Source organism: Phacochoerus africanus, chromosome 15 (assembly GCF_016906955.1).
Source record: "Phacochoerus africanus isolate WHEZ1 chromosome 15, ROS_Pafr_v1, whole genome shotgun sequence".
NCBI lineage: Eukaryota > Metazoa > Chordata > Mammalia > Artiodactyla > Suidae > Phacochoerus > Phacochoerus africanus.
The window spans coordinates 72,194,956-72,213,893 of record NC_062558.1 but is presented as its reverse complement, the minus strand read 5'-3'; the positions used below and the strand labels follow the sequence as shown (position 1 = coordinate 72,213,893).

The 18,938-nt window shown below is 40.8% G+C and overlaps 1 protein-coding gene across 5 annotated transcripts in view; it reads right to left on the bottom strand.

Moving 5' to 3' along the window:
- The window catches only part of MYPN (myopalladin), a 91,469-nt gene that overhangs the window by 35,220 nt on the left and 37,311 nt on the right, over positions 1 to 18,938 (bottom strand). For all 5 annotated transcript variants that reach the window (XM_047761449.1, XM_047761447.1, XM_047761448.1 and 2 more), the window contains 4 exons: positions 12,346 to 12,487; positions 9,216 to 9,239; positions 6,454 to 6,570; positions 5,607 to 5,979 (listed from right to left, as the gene is read on the bottom strand). In XM_047761449.1, the coding sequence (XP_047617405.1) occupies positions 5,607 to 5,979; positions 6,454 to 6,570; positions 9,216 to 9,239; positions 12,346 to 12,487 (656 nt within the window). The remainder of the gene's footprint in view (positions 1 to 5,606; positions 5,980 to 6,453; positions 6,571 to 9,215; positions 9,240 to 12,345; positions 12,488 to 18,938) is intronic.

Here is an 18,938-nt window from a genome sequence, read left to right as displayed (position 1 = left end):
AAACTTTTTACTGAATCTTCTGTATGTTTGCTTTGCGTGGTACTGTAGGAAATACAAATATGCCCACGGTAGTATGAGGTATTCAGGGCCCCAAAATCCTCCTATTCATAAGTGTAACACAAATAACCAGTTATTTACAGATAACATATGGAACTTACTATTTAATAATGAAGGCACAAAGTGCAATGGAAGAATAAAGGAAGGAACGATTAGTTAGAAAGCATACAAAAACCTTGAGCAACCTCTCTAGTTTAAAACATCAGCCTGACATGTATTGCTGTTGAGCTCAGCTGCTCACTTCTTGTGCTATGAGGATTTCTGAAATCAGGTTTACACCCAAGGTTTCTTTCTGTAGATTATCAAGTCTCTTGGGTTACCTGAAAATGTCTTCTCTTTTGCTACTACTTAGCTCAAGCATGATGCTGAAGAATAGGAGCTTATTAATGACGGCCATTCTGACTGGTGTGAGGTGGTTTGGAATGGATAAGCAATGAGATCCTGCTGTATAGCACTGGGAACTATATCTAGTCACTAGTGACGGAGCATGATAATGTGAGAAAAAATGTATACATGTATATGTGGCTGGGTCACCTTGCTGTGCAGTAGAAAATTGACAGAACACTGTAAACCAGCTATAATGGAAAAAATAAAAATCATTATTAAAACATAATAAAAATAAAAAAAATTTTAAAAAGTACATGGGCTCAGCACAGAGAAGGACAACAGACTTGTGGTTGCTAAAGGGGAGGAGGGAAGGAGAGGGATGGGCTGGGTGTTTGGGGTTAGTAGATGCAAACTGTTATATTTAGAATGGATAAGCAGTGAAGTCCTACTGTATAGTACAGGGACCTCTATATTCAATCTCCTGGGATAAACCATAGTGGAAAGGAATATAAAAAAGAATGTGTATATATATGTATGTATGTATATATGCATGTGTGTCTGCAGATATATTTTATATATTTATATAATATGTGTGTGTGACTGCATAAAATATATATGCAGACTGGGTCATTGCTGTGGCACAGGTTTGTTCCCTGGCCTGTGAACTTCCACATGCTGCAGGTGCAGCCAAAAAAAAAAAAAAAAACAAAGAAAAAAATTGTAAGAATGAACATTAGAGTTCCAGAATTATAAGGCTTCCTGTGATTTCTAGAATACAAAAGAATTTTTGAGGATTTTAAATGGAGGAGAGAAAGTGTCAAGGCTTAAGAACAAACACAGCAGGACAAACTTGGGCTACTGTAGCAAGTACTTTTTTTTTTTCTTTTTTTGGTCTTTTTGCCTTTTCTAGGGCCACTTCCCACAGCATATGGAGGTTCCCAGGCTAGGGGTCGAATTGGAGCTGTAGCTGCCGGCCTACACCAGAGCCGCAGCAACGCCAGATCTGAGCCGCGTCTGCGTCCTACACCACAGCTCACGGCAACGTCGGATCATTAACCCACTGAGCAAGGCCAGGGATTGAACCCACAACCTCATGGTTCCTAGTCGAATTTGTTAACCACTGTGCCACGACGGGAACTCCCTGCAGCAAGTACTTTTGAAAGCAATTTTGGCAACAACAATTTGGGGCAGTGTGCGCTGGGGCCAGCTCTGGAGAGCAGATTGTGCACACCTCATCCCAGTGCCCTGACCAGTGCTGCAAATCAAGACTTTCCCACCTCTGTCTGTAGTTAAAACCAGCCCTTCACTGATTAGGATAACTCATTCTGGGTAAATATGTCTCTGCCATCAGCTTTTAGCTGTGGTTTTAGCAGTGGTTACCACGCTGGCTGTGCTTTAGATCACCCAGAGAGCATAAAAGATGAACAAACCTCACTGATTCAGGCACCACTGGCCTGGAGAGTAAATTGGCCTGGGAAAGGATCTAGGCACAGTTATTACCTTTTTAAAATTTTTTAAAAATTTATTATTATTATTTTTAATGAGAGTTGCAATGTTTATTTCAGGTTCTTTCTTTCTTGTTTCTTTTTTTCTTTTTAGCCACACAGGCAGTATGTGGGAATTCCTGGGCTAGGGATCAAACCTGTACCACACAGCAGCAACCAGAGCCACAGCAGTGAGAATGAAGGAGCCTCAATCCACTAAGCCATCAGAGAACTCCCATTGTTATCTTTTCAAATGTACAGTCAGTCGTAAACTTCAGTGAGCCTCAGAACCCTCTGCAGGGCTTCTGAAAACACAGATCTCTGGACCCCACCCCCAGAGCTTCTGATTCAGTGGGTCTGGAGTGGAGCACAAGAGGAAAGCAGTTATCAAGCTCCCAGGTAATGACAGTACTTTGAATAGGAAGCCTCTAGGTGATTCTTGTCTGCCTCCAGGACTGAGAACCACAGCTCTCAAGAAACATTTGTCCCCAAAGCACAGGTTTTCCCAGTACATTCTGATTTTTGTTTCTCACATTTTACTCACTTGAGATGTTACTTCTTTTTTTTTTTTTTTTTCCTGACTGTGGAGGAGTGTATGTATGGGGCCAGTTGGGGTGATAGAGGGCTGTAACTCACGTTCTCCAACGTTACACCAATAGTTTCCAACCTGGCTGTGCGTTAAAATAATCTGTGGAGAGATCCTGATTCAATTAGGATGGAAGGCATGAATAGTTCCCAAAAGCTCCACATTTTATTTTAGAGTGTAGCCAGAATGAAGAATGACTTCTCTAGGTAGCTTAATATTCAAGCTGAATATTTCAGAGTGTGAATTATCTAGGCTTTGGTGATAGTGTTTAAAAAGGACAGCTTCCCTTCCTCTTTTATTTTTGTCTTTTGAGGGCCACATCTGCAGCATATGGAAGTTCCCAGGCTAGGGGGTGAATCAGAGCTGCAGCTGCCAGCCTACACCACAGCCACAGCAATGCCAGATCTGAGCCGCATCTTCGACCTACACCATAGCTCAGGGTAACACCAGATCCTTAACCCACTGAACGAGACCAGGGATAGAACCGAGTCCTCATGAATACTAGTCAGATTGGTTTCCTTGGAGCCATGACAAGAACTCCCCAGCTTCCCTTCCTTTTGCAGTTTTAAGATCTGTAAGAATTCTATTTTCCATGTAAATGGCCAATTTACACAACAAATAGAAAATTGTATCCTCAGGATTATTGAGTCAGTATATTTTAATGCAAAACCTGAAAGACTAAAATCAATAAGGTTAAAACCAGTAAGAAAAGTTTGTAGGCAGGTGGATTCACAAGGATGTGTGTGTATGTGTGTGAGAGAGAGAGCATGCACATGCATATTTCTCTGCTAATACAAACCTATATTCACACAATTAAACAAAAATTTAAGGAAGGCAAAAATATGAAAAGAATTATATAGTGCTGAGGATTGGATTTTTAAAGGATGCCACTACATAATTTAGTAGAAAGATTTTTTATATTCATTGAAAGTCTCATGTGATAGATACTGCTGGCTGACTACCTAATTCCTCCCCCCCCCACTTTTTTTTTTTTTTTTTGCTTTATGGGCTGCAGGTGCAGCCTACACCACATCTCAGGTCAACGACGGATCCTTAACCCACTGAGCGAGGCCAGGGATCAAACCTGAATCCTCATGGATATCAGTCGGGTTTATTACCTCTGAGCCACAACGGAGCTCCAATTCTCCCCTTTGTAAAGGAACATGATTTTACTCATGGAGGCAATGTATGCAGCTAGAGACTATACTTCCTAGCCTCTGCAGTTAGTATACCATGTGACTAAGTTCTAACCAATGAGATATAAGCAGAGGATTTGGGATAAGTTCCAAAGAAGAAGACTCCCTCAAAGGACTTCAACCCATTTGCCTTTCCTGCTGCTTAAAAAGCAGACATGATGACTAGAGCATCATCAGCTATCTTGGACCATGGAGTGACCTGTTCTAAAGATTGGAGAGCAGAAGACAGGAGACTGGGGTTCTTAATGACTATGGAGCCATCGTAATAGCCCCAGACATCCCATTTAATTCCTTTGCTTGGGAGAAAAATAAACCCTCATGTGTTTAACTCACTGTCAGTTTTGGCTTTCTGCAACATGAAGTTTAAACCCAATCCTAATATACCTAATAGCCCCTAACCAGTCCCAGGATACAAGGAGGCAACCGATTGTTTTGGGTCACCTGTTCCCATAACTCCCTTCTCTGAGAACTGCCTTCACACACAGTATTGATTTGATTCATTTGACTCTTCTTCCCTCCAAACATAAACCCTCTGTACCTGACAAGTCTGGGCTAAATGGTATTTGGAGTTGAGCCGCTGAGAATGATTTAGTTAGCAGTGGAACTTGACACAGACATGGACAGGACATGCCGTGATGGGCCAGCTATGAACTGATGAGTCTTCCAAGAGAGAAGAGTGGCATGGATCCGCAAAGAGGAAACAAGGAGGTGCTCAAGACGGAGTGTGAGCAGCAGACAGGCTGATCTCACCGTGTAAGTGATCCTAGCTCCCGACTCCCTAGTTCTCTGTGCAGGGCTTAGCTGTGTTTTGTTCCCTGCTCCTGCTTATATCCCTACAATAATCTCTTCCCTTCCTTCTACTTTAAGTAGATTCCTATTTTCTGTGACTGGCAGAACTTTGAGGGGGCAGAGATATGTTTGGATATGACTTGCATGTTTCATAACATTTAATTTTTTGCCCAGAGTTTTGCCTTATGTGGTAGAAAAATATGAAACTAAGCAATATGAACCACTTCCAGTGAACATCTTGTGGTCACACTGAGAAACACATGATGAGCGTGTTATTACCGTAGACTTTCTTGTGGATACTTGAAGGTTTATGTAATTATAAATACAATTTTTATCACTTTTAAGTATGGATCAAACAGAAGCCAGTGGTATCATGTTCTGGGCTGGGTTTACTATGGATGCACATTAAGTATTGCAACATGACTCTGACAGAGGCTCTCTGGAGGGTTAGGGCCACAACTGTGTCAGGCTCCTGAGGCGAGTCTGATTATCATGACTTTCCTTTCCTCCCACGGTATTTATACGAAACCTACTGTGGTTACTATAGCATATGTAACCATATCAAAGAACTATCTAAAAAATACTAAGTATCCTTCCTGTAATGACTACAGAGGCTCAAGTTGAAGCAGAAATGGGAAATAGAAAGATGAAATTGTAGACTGTAAAGATGATTAGACATGAGAAAGGGCTTTATAAGAAGAGTGTAACCTGCTTCACCTGGAGCCCTCTAATGTCAGACGAACATCTTTTTGAGCTAGTTCAGGTGTAACATTTCTTGAGGAGAATGTGAACAGTAAGGATGATAGTGATAATACATGTACAGTAATGTAAGCGTATATGATTTGCAAAGCATTTGGTGTGTATTTCCTCATTTTGTAATTCCCTTTTTCAGCTCTTATCTTTTTACATTTTTGGCCCTCTCATGGCCTATGGAATTCCCGGGCCAGGGATCAGATCCAAGTCATAGTTGCAACCTACACCACAGTTGTGGCAATATTGGATCCTTAACCACTGTGCTAGGCTGGGGATCAAATTGCGTCCTGGTGCTACAGAGATGCTGACAATCCTACTGTGCCACAGTAAGAACCCCTCTGCTCCCTTCTTAAGTAGGGCAGACTCAGAGAAGGTCACAGGCACTCTTGGCTATCCACTCTAATTTTTACTTACAGTTTGGGTTTGGCCAGAACTGGAGGGGGCTCTTTGACAGGCGAGGAAGGCTCAGAGATTTTTGCTGACTGTCCATTGAATCTCTCCTGGAAAGAATCAGGCCTGGTCTGGTTGATAGTGACCATGCCACCCTCAGAGGATGCTTCACTTCCTTTGTCGTCTTCAGGCAGGTTGAAGTGCACACGGAGCCCAATCCTTGAGCTGGACCGGGGCTCGTTGTGGTTCACCAGAACCCCTTCCAGTTTGGGTTTAGGGGGTTGCTCCACAGATGGAGGCTCTGGGTTCGGTGGGGATGGCTGTTGCTCAATAACAGCCAGGTTAGTAGTGGAGTTGGCTGAGTGAAGAGACCCATTACTTCTGAGGTCTTCACTTCCTGAAAGGACGATAACAGGACCTGAGCTGTTGGCCTTACTCAACAGGACTGAGATGTGATTGTAACCCTGAGTTAGAGCATATATCCAACCCAGATGAGTGTGCTCATGGGAAATGCTTGGTGAAGACAGAAAGCACAATCTGGGGCATTTAAAGAGTAGTAAGGATGCTGGGGAAAAAACTTAAAAAAAATTTAAGTACCATTTTGGAAATAATATTAGAAGCTTATGTAAAACCACGGAGGTGTTTTCTTAAGAATATAAGAAATAACAGCAGGATATCTACAGTGGTGATAAATGCAATAAGAAATTGAAAATTGGATTCCATTCAAGAATACTTTCCTCAATAATACAAAAAAATTTTAGGAGAGCCAAGCTAGGTTCATATGAAGGCAGTAAGGAAGGATTATATACACTCTCCATACTCACATTCAAAGTCACAGTCTAAACTATTCTGGCACTGAAAGAGCCCTTACCTCTTACATCTAGCTGTGCAATGCTTGACACTGTGCCATATTTGTTGCTTGCAGTACATGTGAAGCACCCAGAGTCTTCTGCAAATACCTCGGCAATGACCAAAGTACAAATTTCCTCTAAAGCAAATGAGACAGAATGGTTATTATTTATGAAAATGGAATTATGGAATTTCCTAATATTAGATAGTGAATGCTTCTATAAAAGTCAGTATAAAAGCTGATTATATTAATTGCTTGAAAATAATTAATCCAGTGACTTGATTGAATTGGCTGATTGGCAGGCTAAATGAGCCAAAGGATCTAAAACAAATAACTCCATGCAGACAATCAACCAGAGGATTTAATGATAATATATATTATGGATTCACAGATTATATTTTTATGTCATCAGTCCAGATGACAGAAGTAGAACCAAAAAACAACAAGCTTAAAAAAATCATAAAAGCAAATTAGGATTAAAAGCAAAAGGAGTTCTGGGTGAAAAAAAAGGATTAATAAAGCAAATTTTTATTAATGAATTTTATTATATTTATAGGTGTACAACAATCATCACAAACAAATTTAAAACCCAAATCTCTTACTATTTCCATGGGGGACTTTTATTTTCTTTTTTTTGTGACTGATTTCATGGGGAACTTTTGCAGGGAGGTAATTTTAAATGAAGGTCATAATTTAAAACTGGACAATAAATATCTTGCTAAGCTAATAGTAATTAGCTGAGAGAACAACTTGAAATCCGGGGTGAAAGAAGAGTGAAATGCATTTTTCCCTGTAATACTATGGTAATCCTTATGGATTACTCTGATACACAGCATGAACCCCTTTGAATAACTACAAATGTGATTCCCAGATGGAGTCCCATGAGTATAGCCCCAAATTATTATGGTTAGATATTCCTTGACAGCTAATGAAGAGAGGTATAAGATGGTAGCATAAACCTCCAATTATCACTCAGTAGACCTGACATTAGAAACAAAATTAATGAAAGTGTAGTTGTCTTAGAAGAAAGTTAGCATCTCAGTGTTTCATGATAACTGAATTGAATTAACTGGACAACCTCTGGGAAAACTGGACAGCAGACCATGGCAGAAAGTGTTGAGTACCTGCTCAGTAACTCTAAGCCTCCTTCCTCCTTATTAATAGAATCCTGGCTTTGTCCACCCTCCTTGGAGTGGCCATGTGCTTCAAGGCAAGCTGTCCTCCCCCAGCCTCAGGTGGTGAATGTGTTTGTTGTTGCTACACTAGTCATGCTGACTCTATTCTTGCTAAGGTGGTGGCATGTGCACACAGTCTTGGTCAATGAGGTATTAGGGAAGGTCTCCTGGGGGGTTTCTGGGAAAGTTTTCTTTTGCTCTTTAAAAGGGATAAAAGACAATGTTATTCCCTAATTTTGCTTCTGGATATTGTCATCTGCATGTAATACCCAGAACTGTGGCTGCTGTCTTGGGTAGGTAAGGAGAACCAGCCTAAGAGGATACTTGGAAGATGACAGAATAGAAAAATAAAAAAGAGCTTGGCCCTTGATAATCTTTGAGATGCTAAGGTGACCATTCATTGTCAAGACTGCCATTTTCTAGGGTGACAAGATAAACTTTTCTTTTTGCTTAAGCCACTTTTGGTTAGGTCTATTTTACTTGCCCGCCCAAAGAATTCTCAATGATGGAGAGGCAGAAAGTTTGGTTTTGGTACCTCTCTGTCCTTTCACTGAGTCTTTTGCTTCCTTCTCTCTGTTCACCTTCTCAAACATTTGCATTCTCATCTTTCAGCAACCTACACTCAGAAAATAATCCGACAAAGTCATTCATACTACATTATACCTGCCTAATAAGATAAAGTATTCTCTCCCCAAGGAGTATTTGCACTGTACAAGGTGGAAGGAAGAACTCTCTGGACATGACGTTTTAGATCGTGGAGCTGAGGCTTGTTTGGGGTAGGGACCCCTTTTGGGTGACTTTGAAATTATTTTGTATATGAGACTGCCTAGTGAAGTAGCCTGCTTTGGTTGAAAGTATCAACCAAAGCCTGAAATATATTCAAGGGGAAAAATGCTACTCCACTACAAGGAATGCTAGAGTAAGACTGCTCTGGTCTTTACTATATGCCCAAGAGCCTAGCTTAGGGCTCTGCAACATGGATGTTCATTGCCTGCATCGGGAATGCCTTTCCATTCAGTTTTCAGGAGAAAGAATTATAATAGTGAAACTTCAAACCATCATTCTTACCCATGGGCGTAGATACAATCTGATTTTTCAGGCTGATCACAGAGAATATTCAGATGTTTAAGCTGTGGTTTTTGAGTGACTTATATTTTCTAGAGATAAGAGCTTTACCTACTGTCACTTCAAAGTGGTCTTAATATCCCCCCAATCCAATCTTCTAATATCACAAACATTTTTTTTGATCCTGTGAATTTCAAAATCTGATGCATAACCTTTGAGCTACATATGCTGTGGAACTGGAATTGATCTAGCATTGTGGAAATTTCTCTGCCCAATTTAAGGAGGTCATGAGTAGGGGCCAGGGAAAGAGGGAGAATATTCCTAAGAAACATTCCTCAACAACCCAGAACTAACTGCATTCACATTAGGCATTGACTATGTATTCCAAATCTGCACATACACCTCCTTTCTCCTACAGTAATAGCTAGTGTTGGCTTGAGTATTCCTTCTAACACTTCTCTTCTTGACACCAGTGTAATTTCAATATGTTTTATTCTGTAAAAATCATTGCTTTCAAAGAAATGAAATTAAAATGATCTTTACCTGGCTCTGCCATGGATCGAGGTTCTAAAAGAAAAAAAACAAACAAACAAAAAGATTCTGAGCATTTATTTTACTGAGAAGTGATATTTTTTGAGAGGCTTCCTCGGCAATTTCAGTCTTTTGCCAACTCGTGAGTGACTTGACAAGGCTCATTGGTAAATGTCAAGTAAAATGTCCTAAGCAGCAATGACCTTGACAGGGACAAGAGAGTTGTCACAGAAGGGCAGCAAGAGAGCTGCTAACTAAACGATGTGACCATATCTTGGGACACATAAACCTTAGGTGAGGAAAAGTTACCGATTTAGCTGGGATTCAGGACTGACTTGTTTTTATCGTGCCCTTTCAGCTTAACCCGAAAAAGTTTGTGAAGACTGAGACATCAGGGCTTTGGGCTCTTACGTCCTAATATAATGCAGAATATGCCTCCTGCTCTAAGATTTCTTATATTAAGGAGCCTCAGGATCGATGACACGTTTCTCAAGAGCAGGTTCTTTTCATTTTTATTTTTATTTTTTTGCTTTTTAGGGCCATACCCGTGGCATATGGAGGTTCCTAGGCTAGGGGAATCGGAACTACAGCTGCCGGCCTACACTGCAGCCACAGCAACGTGGGATCTGAGCTGAGTCTGCGACCTACACCACAGCTCATGGCAATGCTGGATCCTTAACCCACTGAGCAAGGCCAGGGATAAAACCCGCAACCTCATGGTTCCTAGTTGGATTCATTTCTGCTGCTCCATGATGGGAACTCCAAGAGCAAGTTCTTGATCTTAATATTCTCTGGCATTCCTGGAGTTCCAGTTGTGGCTCAGCAGTAATGAACCCGAATGATATCCACAAGGACGCAGGTTCTATTCCTGGCTTCATTCAGTGGGTTAAAGATCCAGCATTGCCTTGAGCTATGGTGTAGGTCACAGATGTGGCTCAGATCTGGTGTGTCTGTGGCTGTGGTGTAGGCTGGCAGCTGCAGCTCTGATTCAACCCCTAGCCTGGGAATTTCCATATGCTGTGGGTGAGGCCCTAAAAAAACAAAACAAAACAAAATATTTTGGCATTCCTGAAAGTGCCTACTTGGTACTGAAAACAAAGGCTCAGCTAATGTTTATGGAATTGTAGGCAGTCTGGAGGTAGTTGTTGAACTCAGTTAACCATCTTCTACACATAGAACTATTGGAGTGGCTTTTTTTCCCCCTCAGTTTAAATGGTATTCAGAATATATTATTATTGCCTCTACTGCTGTTAAACAGTTTGTTAGGTACTTTGATTCATATAGCCATTCTAGCTTGTGATAGGCAGAAACAAGTTAACAGGAGTTCCTGTTGTGGGTCATTGGTAACAAACCCAAATATTATCGATGAGGACTCAGGTTCGATCCCTGACCTCGTTCAGTGGGTTAAGGATCTGGCATTGCTGTGAGCTGTGATGTAGGTCACAGATTCGGCTCGGATCCCACGTTGCTGTGGCTGTGGTGTAGTCCAGAGGCTACAGATCCGATTCAACCCCTAGACTGGGAACCTTCATGTGTGCCCCTTAAAGAAAAAAAAAAAGAAAAAAAAGAAACAAGTTAACAAAAAAGCAAGAACATTTCAATGTATTATATGACTTAAATGAGTCAAGGTGAAAACATTGCATGACAAGAAAAGAAGTAATGATTTGGATACATAAATAATTCTTATGATAAAAAATAATGAAAACCCAATAAAAATGGACAAAGGATTATGGACAGATAATTTAAAAATCAATACAAAGACCCAATCATATGAAAAATAAGTTTCCTCCCACCTCTGATTAGTGAAGTCAGATTAAAACAAGTGTTCCCATTTTGGGAATTAGTGAGGATTAAAAAAATGTTTAATGCCCATTGTTGCTGAAGGTATAAGACAAAAGGAATTCTCATATGTTGCTGCTTGTGGTAGAATGTAGCTGGAATAACGTGTCCCAGTTCAAATGGGGCAGATGTGGTTTATTGCAGGGATCTTTGTATAATGATTAATAGCACCCTCTTTTACTCCCCAGAATGTCCCAGATTAGATGATCAATTATATTGATCATCCTAAATTTAGTTCAGCCTTTTTGGATGGAATTTTGGCAGTTTATGTCAAAAGCCGTTTAAAGATGTGAATTTACAGTAACAAGTCTAATTCTCAAATTTATTTTCACAGATATTGACAAAGATCTTCTTTGCTAACATGCTTTGAAACATACTTTATAATAATAAAAATTTGTGAACAATCTACATGTTCAATAATAGAGATTAAATAAATATGAAATTGTATCAATTTATTTTTAAAAGTAAAAACATCTATCAATTAGATTGGAAAGATATTCATGAAACATTAAGTGAATAAAATCAATTTACAAAAAAGTATGGTTTATTTTGAAAAAACATCTGCATAGAAACATTTTTGGGGAATATACACCGAAATAGTAACAGGGTTTAGTCTGGTGGGTCATGATTATAAGCGTTTTGTTTTTTGTTTTTTGCTTTTTAGGGCCACACCTGTGGCATATGGCAATGCCCAGGTTAGGGTCAAATTGGAGCTAAGCTGCCAGCCTACACCACTGCCACAGCAATGCCAGATCCAGGTTGTGTCTGCAACCTACACCACAGCTCACGGCAACACTGGATCCTTAACCCATTGAGTGAGGCCAGGGATTGAACCCACATCCTCATGTATACTAGTTGGATTCATTTCCCTGGGCCACAGTGAGAACTCCCTATAAGTGATTTTTAGCTTATTCTTTTTTATTACATTTTAATTAGTTGTTAAAAGTTCTAATAAATGTACACACTTTAAAAATGAAAAACAAATGTAGACAATAAATTTATAAAAATTATCAGAAAAATAATTTTAGGAGCTCCCACCATGGCACAGCGGAAATGAATCTGGTTAGGAACCACAAGGTTGTGGGTTTGATCCCTGGCCTCACTCAGTGGGTTAAGGATCCAGCATTGCCCTGAGCTGTGGTGTAGGTTGCAGATGAGGCTCAGATCCTGCACTGCTGTGGCTGTGGCGTAGGCTGGTGGCTACAGCTCTGATTAGACCCCTAGGCTGGGAACCTCCGTATGCCATGGGTGCAGCCCTAAAAAGACCAAAAAAAAAAAAAAAATTTTTAAAGCATCAACTTACTTTTCTGTAAAATTCTAAAATCTGGAGAATCTTCTATCAAGGTCCCCTCTCTGTACCACTCAACTTTAGGAGATGGAGCTCCTTTTACTCTGCATTCGAAGACAACCAGCTGACCCTCGGAAGCTGATAGATTTTGTAACATCTGTATTAAGAAGAATATTCTTAGAAACCAAAATTATACACTTTTTGGAATCTACTTCCAGTGCAGAATTTTAGAAAAAGATACCATTGCCTCCATATTTGGATTTTCTCCAAATCTTGTACATTTTCAGCATCTTCAATTCTGAATATACATTGAATCTATTTTTGAAGATAGAATCGTTTGAGCCCTTAGGAAGCTTTTTCCTCACTGTCTTCTTCCTTTTCCTCTCTGTTGAGTGCCAGACAAATTTACTGAGTACTAGGCAAAACATTTGGAAAGTTTGCAAAATACTAATTTTTTTGTAAAGTAATTCTGCTTCATTTAAGAAAATGCCCAAGTGGAGTTTGGTTTTCAGAAATAACAATTTTGAAAATCTGCAATGAGTGTCTACTAGCTGTATTCAGCCTGAGAGTAATGTATTTTTCCATGCAGGAATCTTCCTTGAGGTGGAACATCTCTGTGGCCCAAGACTGACTCTTTTCTTGACTTTGCCTTGTCTACCTTTTGTGGTCTTGGAAATTGACTTTTGTTTTGCTGTTTTGTTTTCATTTTGTATTCTTTACAGTATAGCCTCCATGTCTGTTGAGGAAGATAAACAATGGCAGTTTCTATAAAATCAGTCACATGTGGAGTCCTACATCATGGTGAAAATAAGTCGTAATTTTGTGAAGGCATCAGTAAATACTCTTCCACACAAAAAAGCTGACAAAAATCACTTTCAATTGTAAAATATCAGTATATGTTGTATTAGACTCTATGGGAGAATGGAACTCACATGCTCCTTTCACAACTTGTCTTTCCCTTATTGTGATTTGTGAACTTAAAGTCACACATATATTTGTGTAGTTGGTACTTCATTTGATTAGGAAATACTCCTTTGGCATATTTTTGTTTTTAATTTTAGCCAAAATATTATAAACATGGAAAGGTTATGATTAACTTCCTCTACAAGCTCCATTAACAACAAATACTACAAGGCTGGTATTATTACAATTTTGACATCTGCCTTTAGGAAATATTGGCTCTTGCTTTGGAGAAGGGGAAAGCCTTCTGCTTTGGTCATTCACTCTTATAAATATTTTGTGATTGTTTATAGCTCTTGTCCTAACAATTTATGACATTTCGTGCATGGGCCATCATATTTACTGCATTTACATAAGGAGTACAGGATTGAGGATGGCCACATGGCTTAGCTTAGTCTTTTAGGAGACTTTTACCTCAGAAGGGTGTGTAAATTTGTTTTTGAACTCCAGGGGGCGCTTCAGTTCAAAGTTAGTGTTTTGTCCTTTGCATTTTCAAATTTGTTTGCTGAAGTAATTCTGGATGGGATTGGCACAGAGTGGTTTCTGAAGTAGTAAGGAACTATTTGATTAAAAACCTGGTCATTCCTTGTCTACCTCAAAACAGTAGCTTTTAGTGACAAGAATGGAATGTTCTCAGTAAGCAGGGAACATCAGTGAGTTTTGGGTGCTCCTGGCAAGCGGGTGAATATGCCTTCCACTCTGACATCTGAGTAAATTCTGTGCTAAAATGGTAGTTTGGGAGCCTGTTGAAAACCTTAATGACAGGAGTTTCCGTCGTGGTGCAGTGGTTAACGAATCTGACTAGGATCCATGAGGTTGGGGGTTCGATCCCTGCCCTTGCTCAGTGGGTTAACAATCCGGCGTTGCCGTGAGCTGTGGTGTAGGTTTCAGATGCGTTGCTGTGGCCCTGGTGTAGGCTGGTGGCTACAGCTCCGATTCGACCCCTAGCCTGGGAACCTCCATAAGCCGCGGGAGTGGCCCAAAGAAATAGCAAAAAAGACAAAAACAAAAAACAAAAACCTTAATGACAGAAGACATCTCCCTGGGATTCATACATAATGAAATTTCATTCCTTTTTGAGGCAAACAAATTAGAAAACCAAAGCAACCCCCCCCCCAAAAAAAAAGTGGTAGCAGAAGGGATTGAATAAATAAAATACAGGGATGCATATTAAAAAATGGATGCAAGTGGAATGAGGTCAATCTATGCATTCTCTCTCTCTTTTTTTTTTTTTTAGGGCCAAACCTGTGGCATGTGGAAGTTCCCAGGCTAGGGGTTGAATAGGAGCTGCAGCTGCTGACCTACACCACAGCCACAACAACGCTGGATCCTTAACCCACTGAGCTGAGCCAGGGACCAAACCCAAGTCCTTAAGTATACCAGTTGGGTTCACTTCTGCTGAGCCACAATAGGAACACCAATCTATATATTCTGACATGGCCTGTGGTTCAGATATGTGAACCAGTTCTCAATCTGCAGAGGTTATACCAAAGTCCTGCTTGCAAAGGGACTTCTTTGAGAGAGTATATTACTCACGGTTGAGACCAACATTAGTTGGTTGTAATTATTCACTTGTCTTTGAAGCCCAAGGCCTGTGTTCTGTTTGAGAGTTCAGCCAATATACCTGAGATACTATGCTTATAGAATATGCCTGCTAAGTGTCTGCAATGTGAGATGGAAGCTCATTCCAGCATGACACATCAATACTCAGTGAAGGAGTTGCCCCGAGTCATCTTAACGAGCCACTTAGAAGAGATTGTTGAAAGTCATAGTTTGAAGGATGATGGTTGTTTTGTTGAAAACTGTGCTTTTCTACCAAAGTCTCATGAGAAGAAATTGGCTCACATGACTGCACGTCAGGTCCAAACCAGTTACACCATCTGAACATGGTGTAGATAGGGCCATGTTCAACACACAGCAGCAGGTCTTAGGCTGTTACCAAGAGAACATTGTATACAGACTCGATCCTATTCTTCTTGACTTTCTTGAAGATGAATAAGGCATGATACCATCCCTAACTAGCAAAGATTAAATTAGCCTTAACTAGGAATTATGGATCTGAACTCAAAGTTACTGTAACAAAAAATTCCACGCCCTCCTGAGGTAAACAGTATCCAAAGATTAAATCTGTCGTGTGGGTCATCACCATGCTGATCATCTGGGAAGACCTTCTCTGTAGGGGGACATGGAGCCTTGAGAAGAAGTTTTCCACAGGCATTTGATATTGGATTTCTTTCTCTATTCCTCCTAAAGACATGCTAAAATCACAAAGCGATGAAAGCAATAATTCCTTCTTAGCTGAAATGGAAGTTATTCACCACAGAATAAGTATTACTATGTGCCTGCTCTGTGCCAGATGTTATAAATGTGAGCTAAAAGGACACAGTTCCCGCTTAGTGGATCTATATCTGGAAGTATAATGCAGGGACATCCTTGGGAAAAGGCATCTCCCCCATTGATTAAAAGAGGGCAGCTACAAGGTTCATACTGTCATTTTATTTTTTAAATCCAGTTGCTGTTTTTGCACCTTGTAAGATGCTGGAAGTGAAGGTGTATATGCTTTAGGCTGGATCAGAGCAGTTTTTTTACTGATAAGTCTTTGAAGACCTTTTTTGCTCCTAGATTGTTACAAGTGCCCAGGGTAGAGCTGTGTCAGAAAAGTCTCTGGAATTGTCAAGTTGGGGAGGGGGGCCCATATAGTCTTCAGAAACTTAGAACTGACCACTGGCCCAGTTATTTCAGGGTTTCCTGTCTCTGCTATTATATAATGAAGTGCTGTTCTTCAAATTCTCACTTCCCCTGCCCCCTTGCACTCTTCAAATTACTGCTGAAGCAGCTGGAGCCAAGGCTGCTGCAGCCTTGAAAGCCTGCCAGAGCAGCTGCTGTTGGAGTGGGAGCAGTGATCAGAGTAAGATTCTAATTTGATCATATACTTCCCTGCACACTCAAGAAGTGTGAGCATGCTCCCCCCCCCCAAAGAAACAGAATGAAAGTGTTTTTGATACTGTATAGAAGATGGAGGATAGTCTATCTCCATAAAATATTTTAGAACATAATTATCACTTACAGGTAGAGCAGTGAACTAGCATATGTGGCCCCAGGCTTCTCTCAAACTCTACCACTGTTTTGCTGTGCAACCATCCTTTTTAAAAGAGGGTAATACCAGTACTTTCCCATCATCAGAACAGGAGTTAAATAAAAGTCTGCTCTCTAATCATTGCTTTAAAAAAATGGCCTCTTGCCATGACTGGCAAAGAAATGCTTTGTTGGGCAGTATAGAAAGTGAGTCATAGGGACTGGAATGCCAGAAGTCCCTAAAGAAGTAAATAGAGCAGGAATAACCCGAACAGACATATGCCAGTGATCAGTTATCATGGCTCATGCCACGTGATTACCGTCATCAGTGGCTCTGACTCAGAAATTTTCTAATGACACTGGCAGTGACTATGACCTCAATTCTGCCCTTACCCATGGAAACTAACGCAAGCACATCGTTGCTGATAAGTCCCTCTGGAATCTGAGCCACAGCCTATCCTAGGGCCTTACGTCTGAACAGCCCTGATCCCATTTATGGAGGCAAAAGCATACTTCCCCAGGGCTGAGAAAGCCTCACCAGAGTGTGAGTCTCTGTACTTGGTACTGTTTTCCCACCATGGATCAAATGTTTTTGGAGATTTATCTAACAAACAGCAGAGACTGATGACGAATTCATTTCCCCATTTTTATTTATCAAAGACATATATGTATCTGCAATTCAGAGCATCTAATGAGAGGGAGGTAAGCAATCACTATACAAAAGCAGCTAAACTTTGAGCTCCCATCATGGCTCAGCAGTTAACGAATCTGACTAGCATCCATGAGGATGCAGGTTCCATCCCTGGCCGTGCTCAGTAGGTTAAGGATCCGGCTTTGCTGTGAGCTGTGATGTAGGTCACAGAAGTGGCTTGGATCCTGTGTGTCTGTGGTGTAGGCTGGCAGCTACAGCTCTGATTCAGTCCCAGCCTGGGAACTTCCATATGTTGTGGATGCGGCCCTAAAAAGCAAATGAACAAACAAAACAAAAAAAGCAGCAGCTAAACTTGTTGCTAACCAGTCCATGAAAATTACATGTGAAGAATGAGTGTTAAAATCCTACTAGAATAATAAAAATGGCTTTGGACCTCTTGTAACGTTTATGGACTCCTATCTAGATATTAGAGATAGCTTTCAAGATGCTCGGGAGAGGCAGAAACATAAACAGCTTTATTATTGTGTTAAATATTGTACCAGAGATAGGTACCAGGTGATACAGATGCAGCAAAGACAGAGCACCCAAAAGATCTGAAGTGTGGAGGGAGATAAGGGCATCTGTCTGATGTCTGGCTGGGCAGATGGTGGTGGGGAGAAGAGAGGAGGAGACTCCAGTTTGGGACTGGGTATAAATTATTCTCAGTTTAATTGCCTTTGAAGAGTCACAAAAAGTGTGACAAATGGGCATAATAAATTAAAGTGTCGAGATTAATTGGCATTTAAAGCTTTGATTTAAGGCTAGTTGACTTAGCAGTGAACTAAGAAAGGTAGCTCTATCAGCTATTTCGTGCGCGCTCTTGCTCTCTCTCTCACACACACACACACACACACACACACACACACGCACGCATGCACGCACGCGCACGCGGTCCACTTATAACTCTTCATTGAAGTCTGGTATTCACCAAGCCAGAACATGTTGCTTTCCTACCTCAAATCTTTGAAAGTAGCAAAATTTAAATTCAGAAAGCAGATTACAAGAAACAAACCTGAAAAACTGAGGGATCTTGTTTCTCATGAAAATACGTGCCCACCTGATATGGTTATGGATAAACACGTCTCACTCTCAGACTCTGCTTGATTTTGGAAAGCCATCTTGGATGAGCTGATACGGTGGAATTTTCCTAAAATTGATGTTTCGGTGGAAGTTGTGAACTTAGTTCTTCCTTTAGGATTGGTACTCATTGCCGTTAGTACTTTTTGCCATTTTGCTCTAAAACCATGATTTCTTTTTTTTTTTTGGTCTTTTTTTGTTGTTGTTGCTATTTCTTGGGCCACTCCCTCGGCATATGGAGGTTCCCGGGCTAGGGGTCGAATCGGAACTGTAGCCACCGGCCTACGCCAGAGCCACAGCAACGCGGGATCCGAGCGGCGTCTGCAACCTACACCACAGCTCACGGCAACGCCGGATCGTTAACCCACTGAGCAAGGGCAGGGACCGAACCCGCAACCTCATGGTTCCTAGTCGGATTCGTTAACCACTGCGCCACGACGGGAACTCCTAAAACCATGATTTCTTAGCCCTAGGACTAGTTGGCAATTTGGGCTGGATAATTCTTTGTTTGGGGAGGCTGGCATCTTATTATTACAGGATGTTTAACATTCTCTCTTGGTGCCATCCCCCAGTTGTGAAAATCAAAAATGTCTCCAGACATTGCTAAGTGTCCCTTGAAGGGCAAAATGAATCCTGAGTAAGAACCATTGCTCTAAACTAAAGTGTACTTCTAAGAGGATAAAATCTCCTAGGGCTTAATTTTGGTGTTCGTCAAAACAATAAATTATAAATCCAGGCATAGACTCAATCCATGCGGTTTTCATAATACCAAAACAAACCCAATGCGACTCAGTTTTTCGCCTTT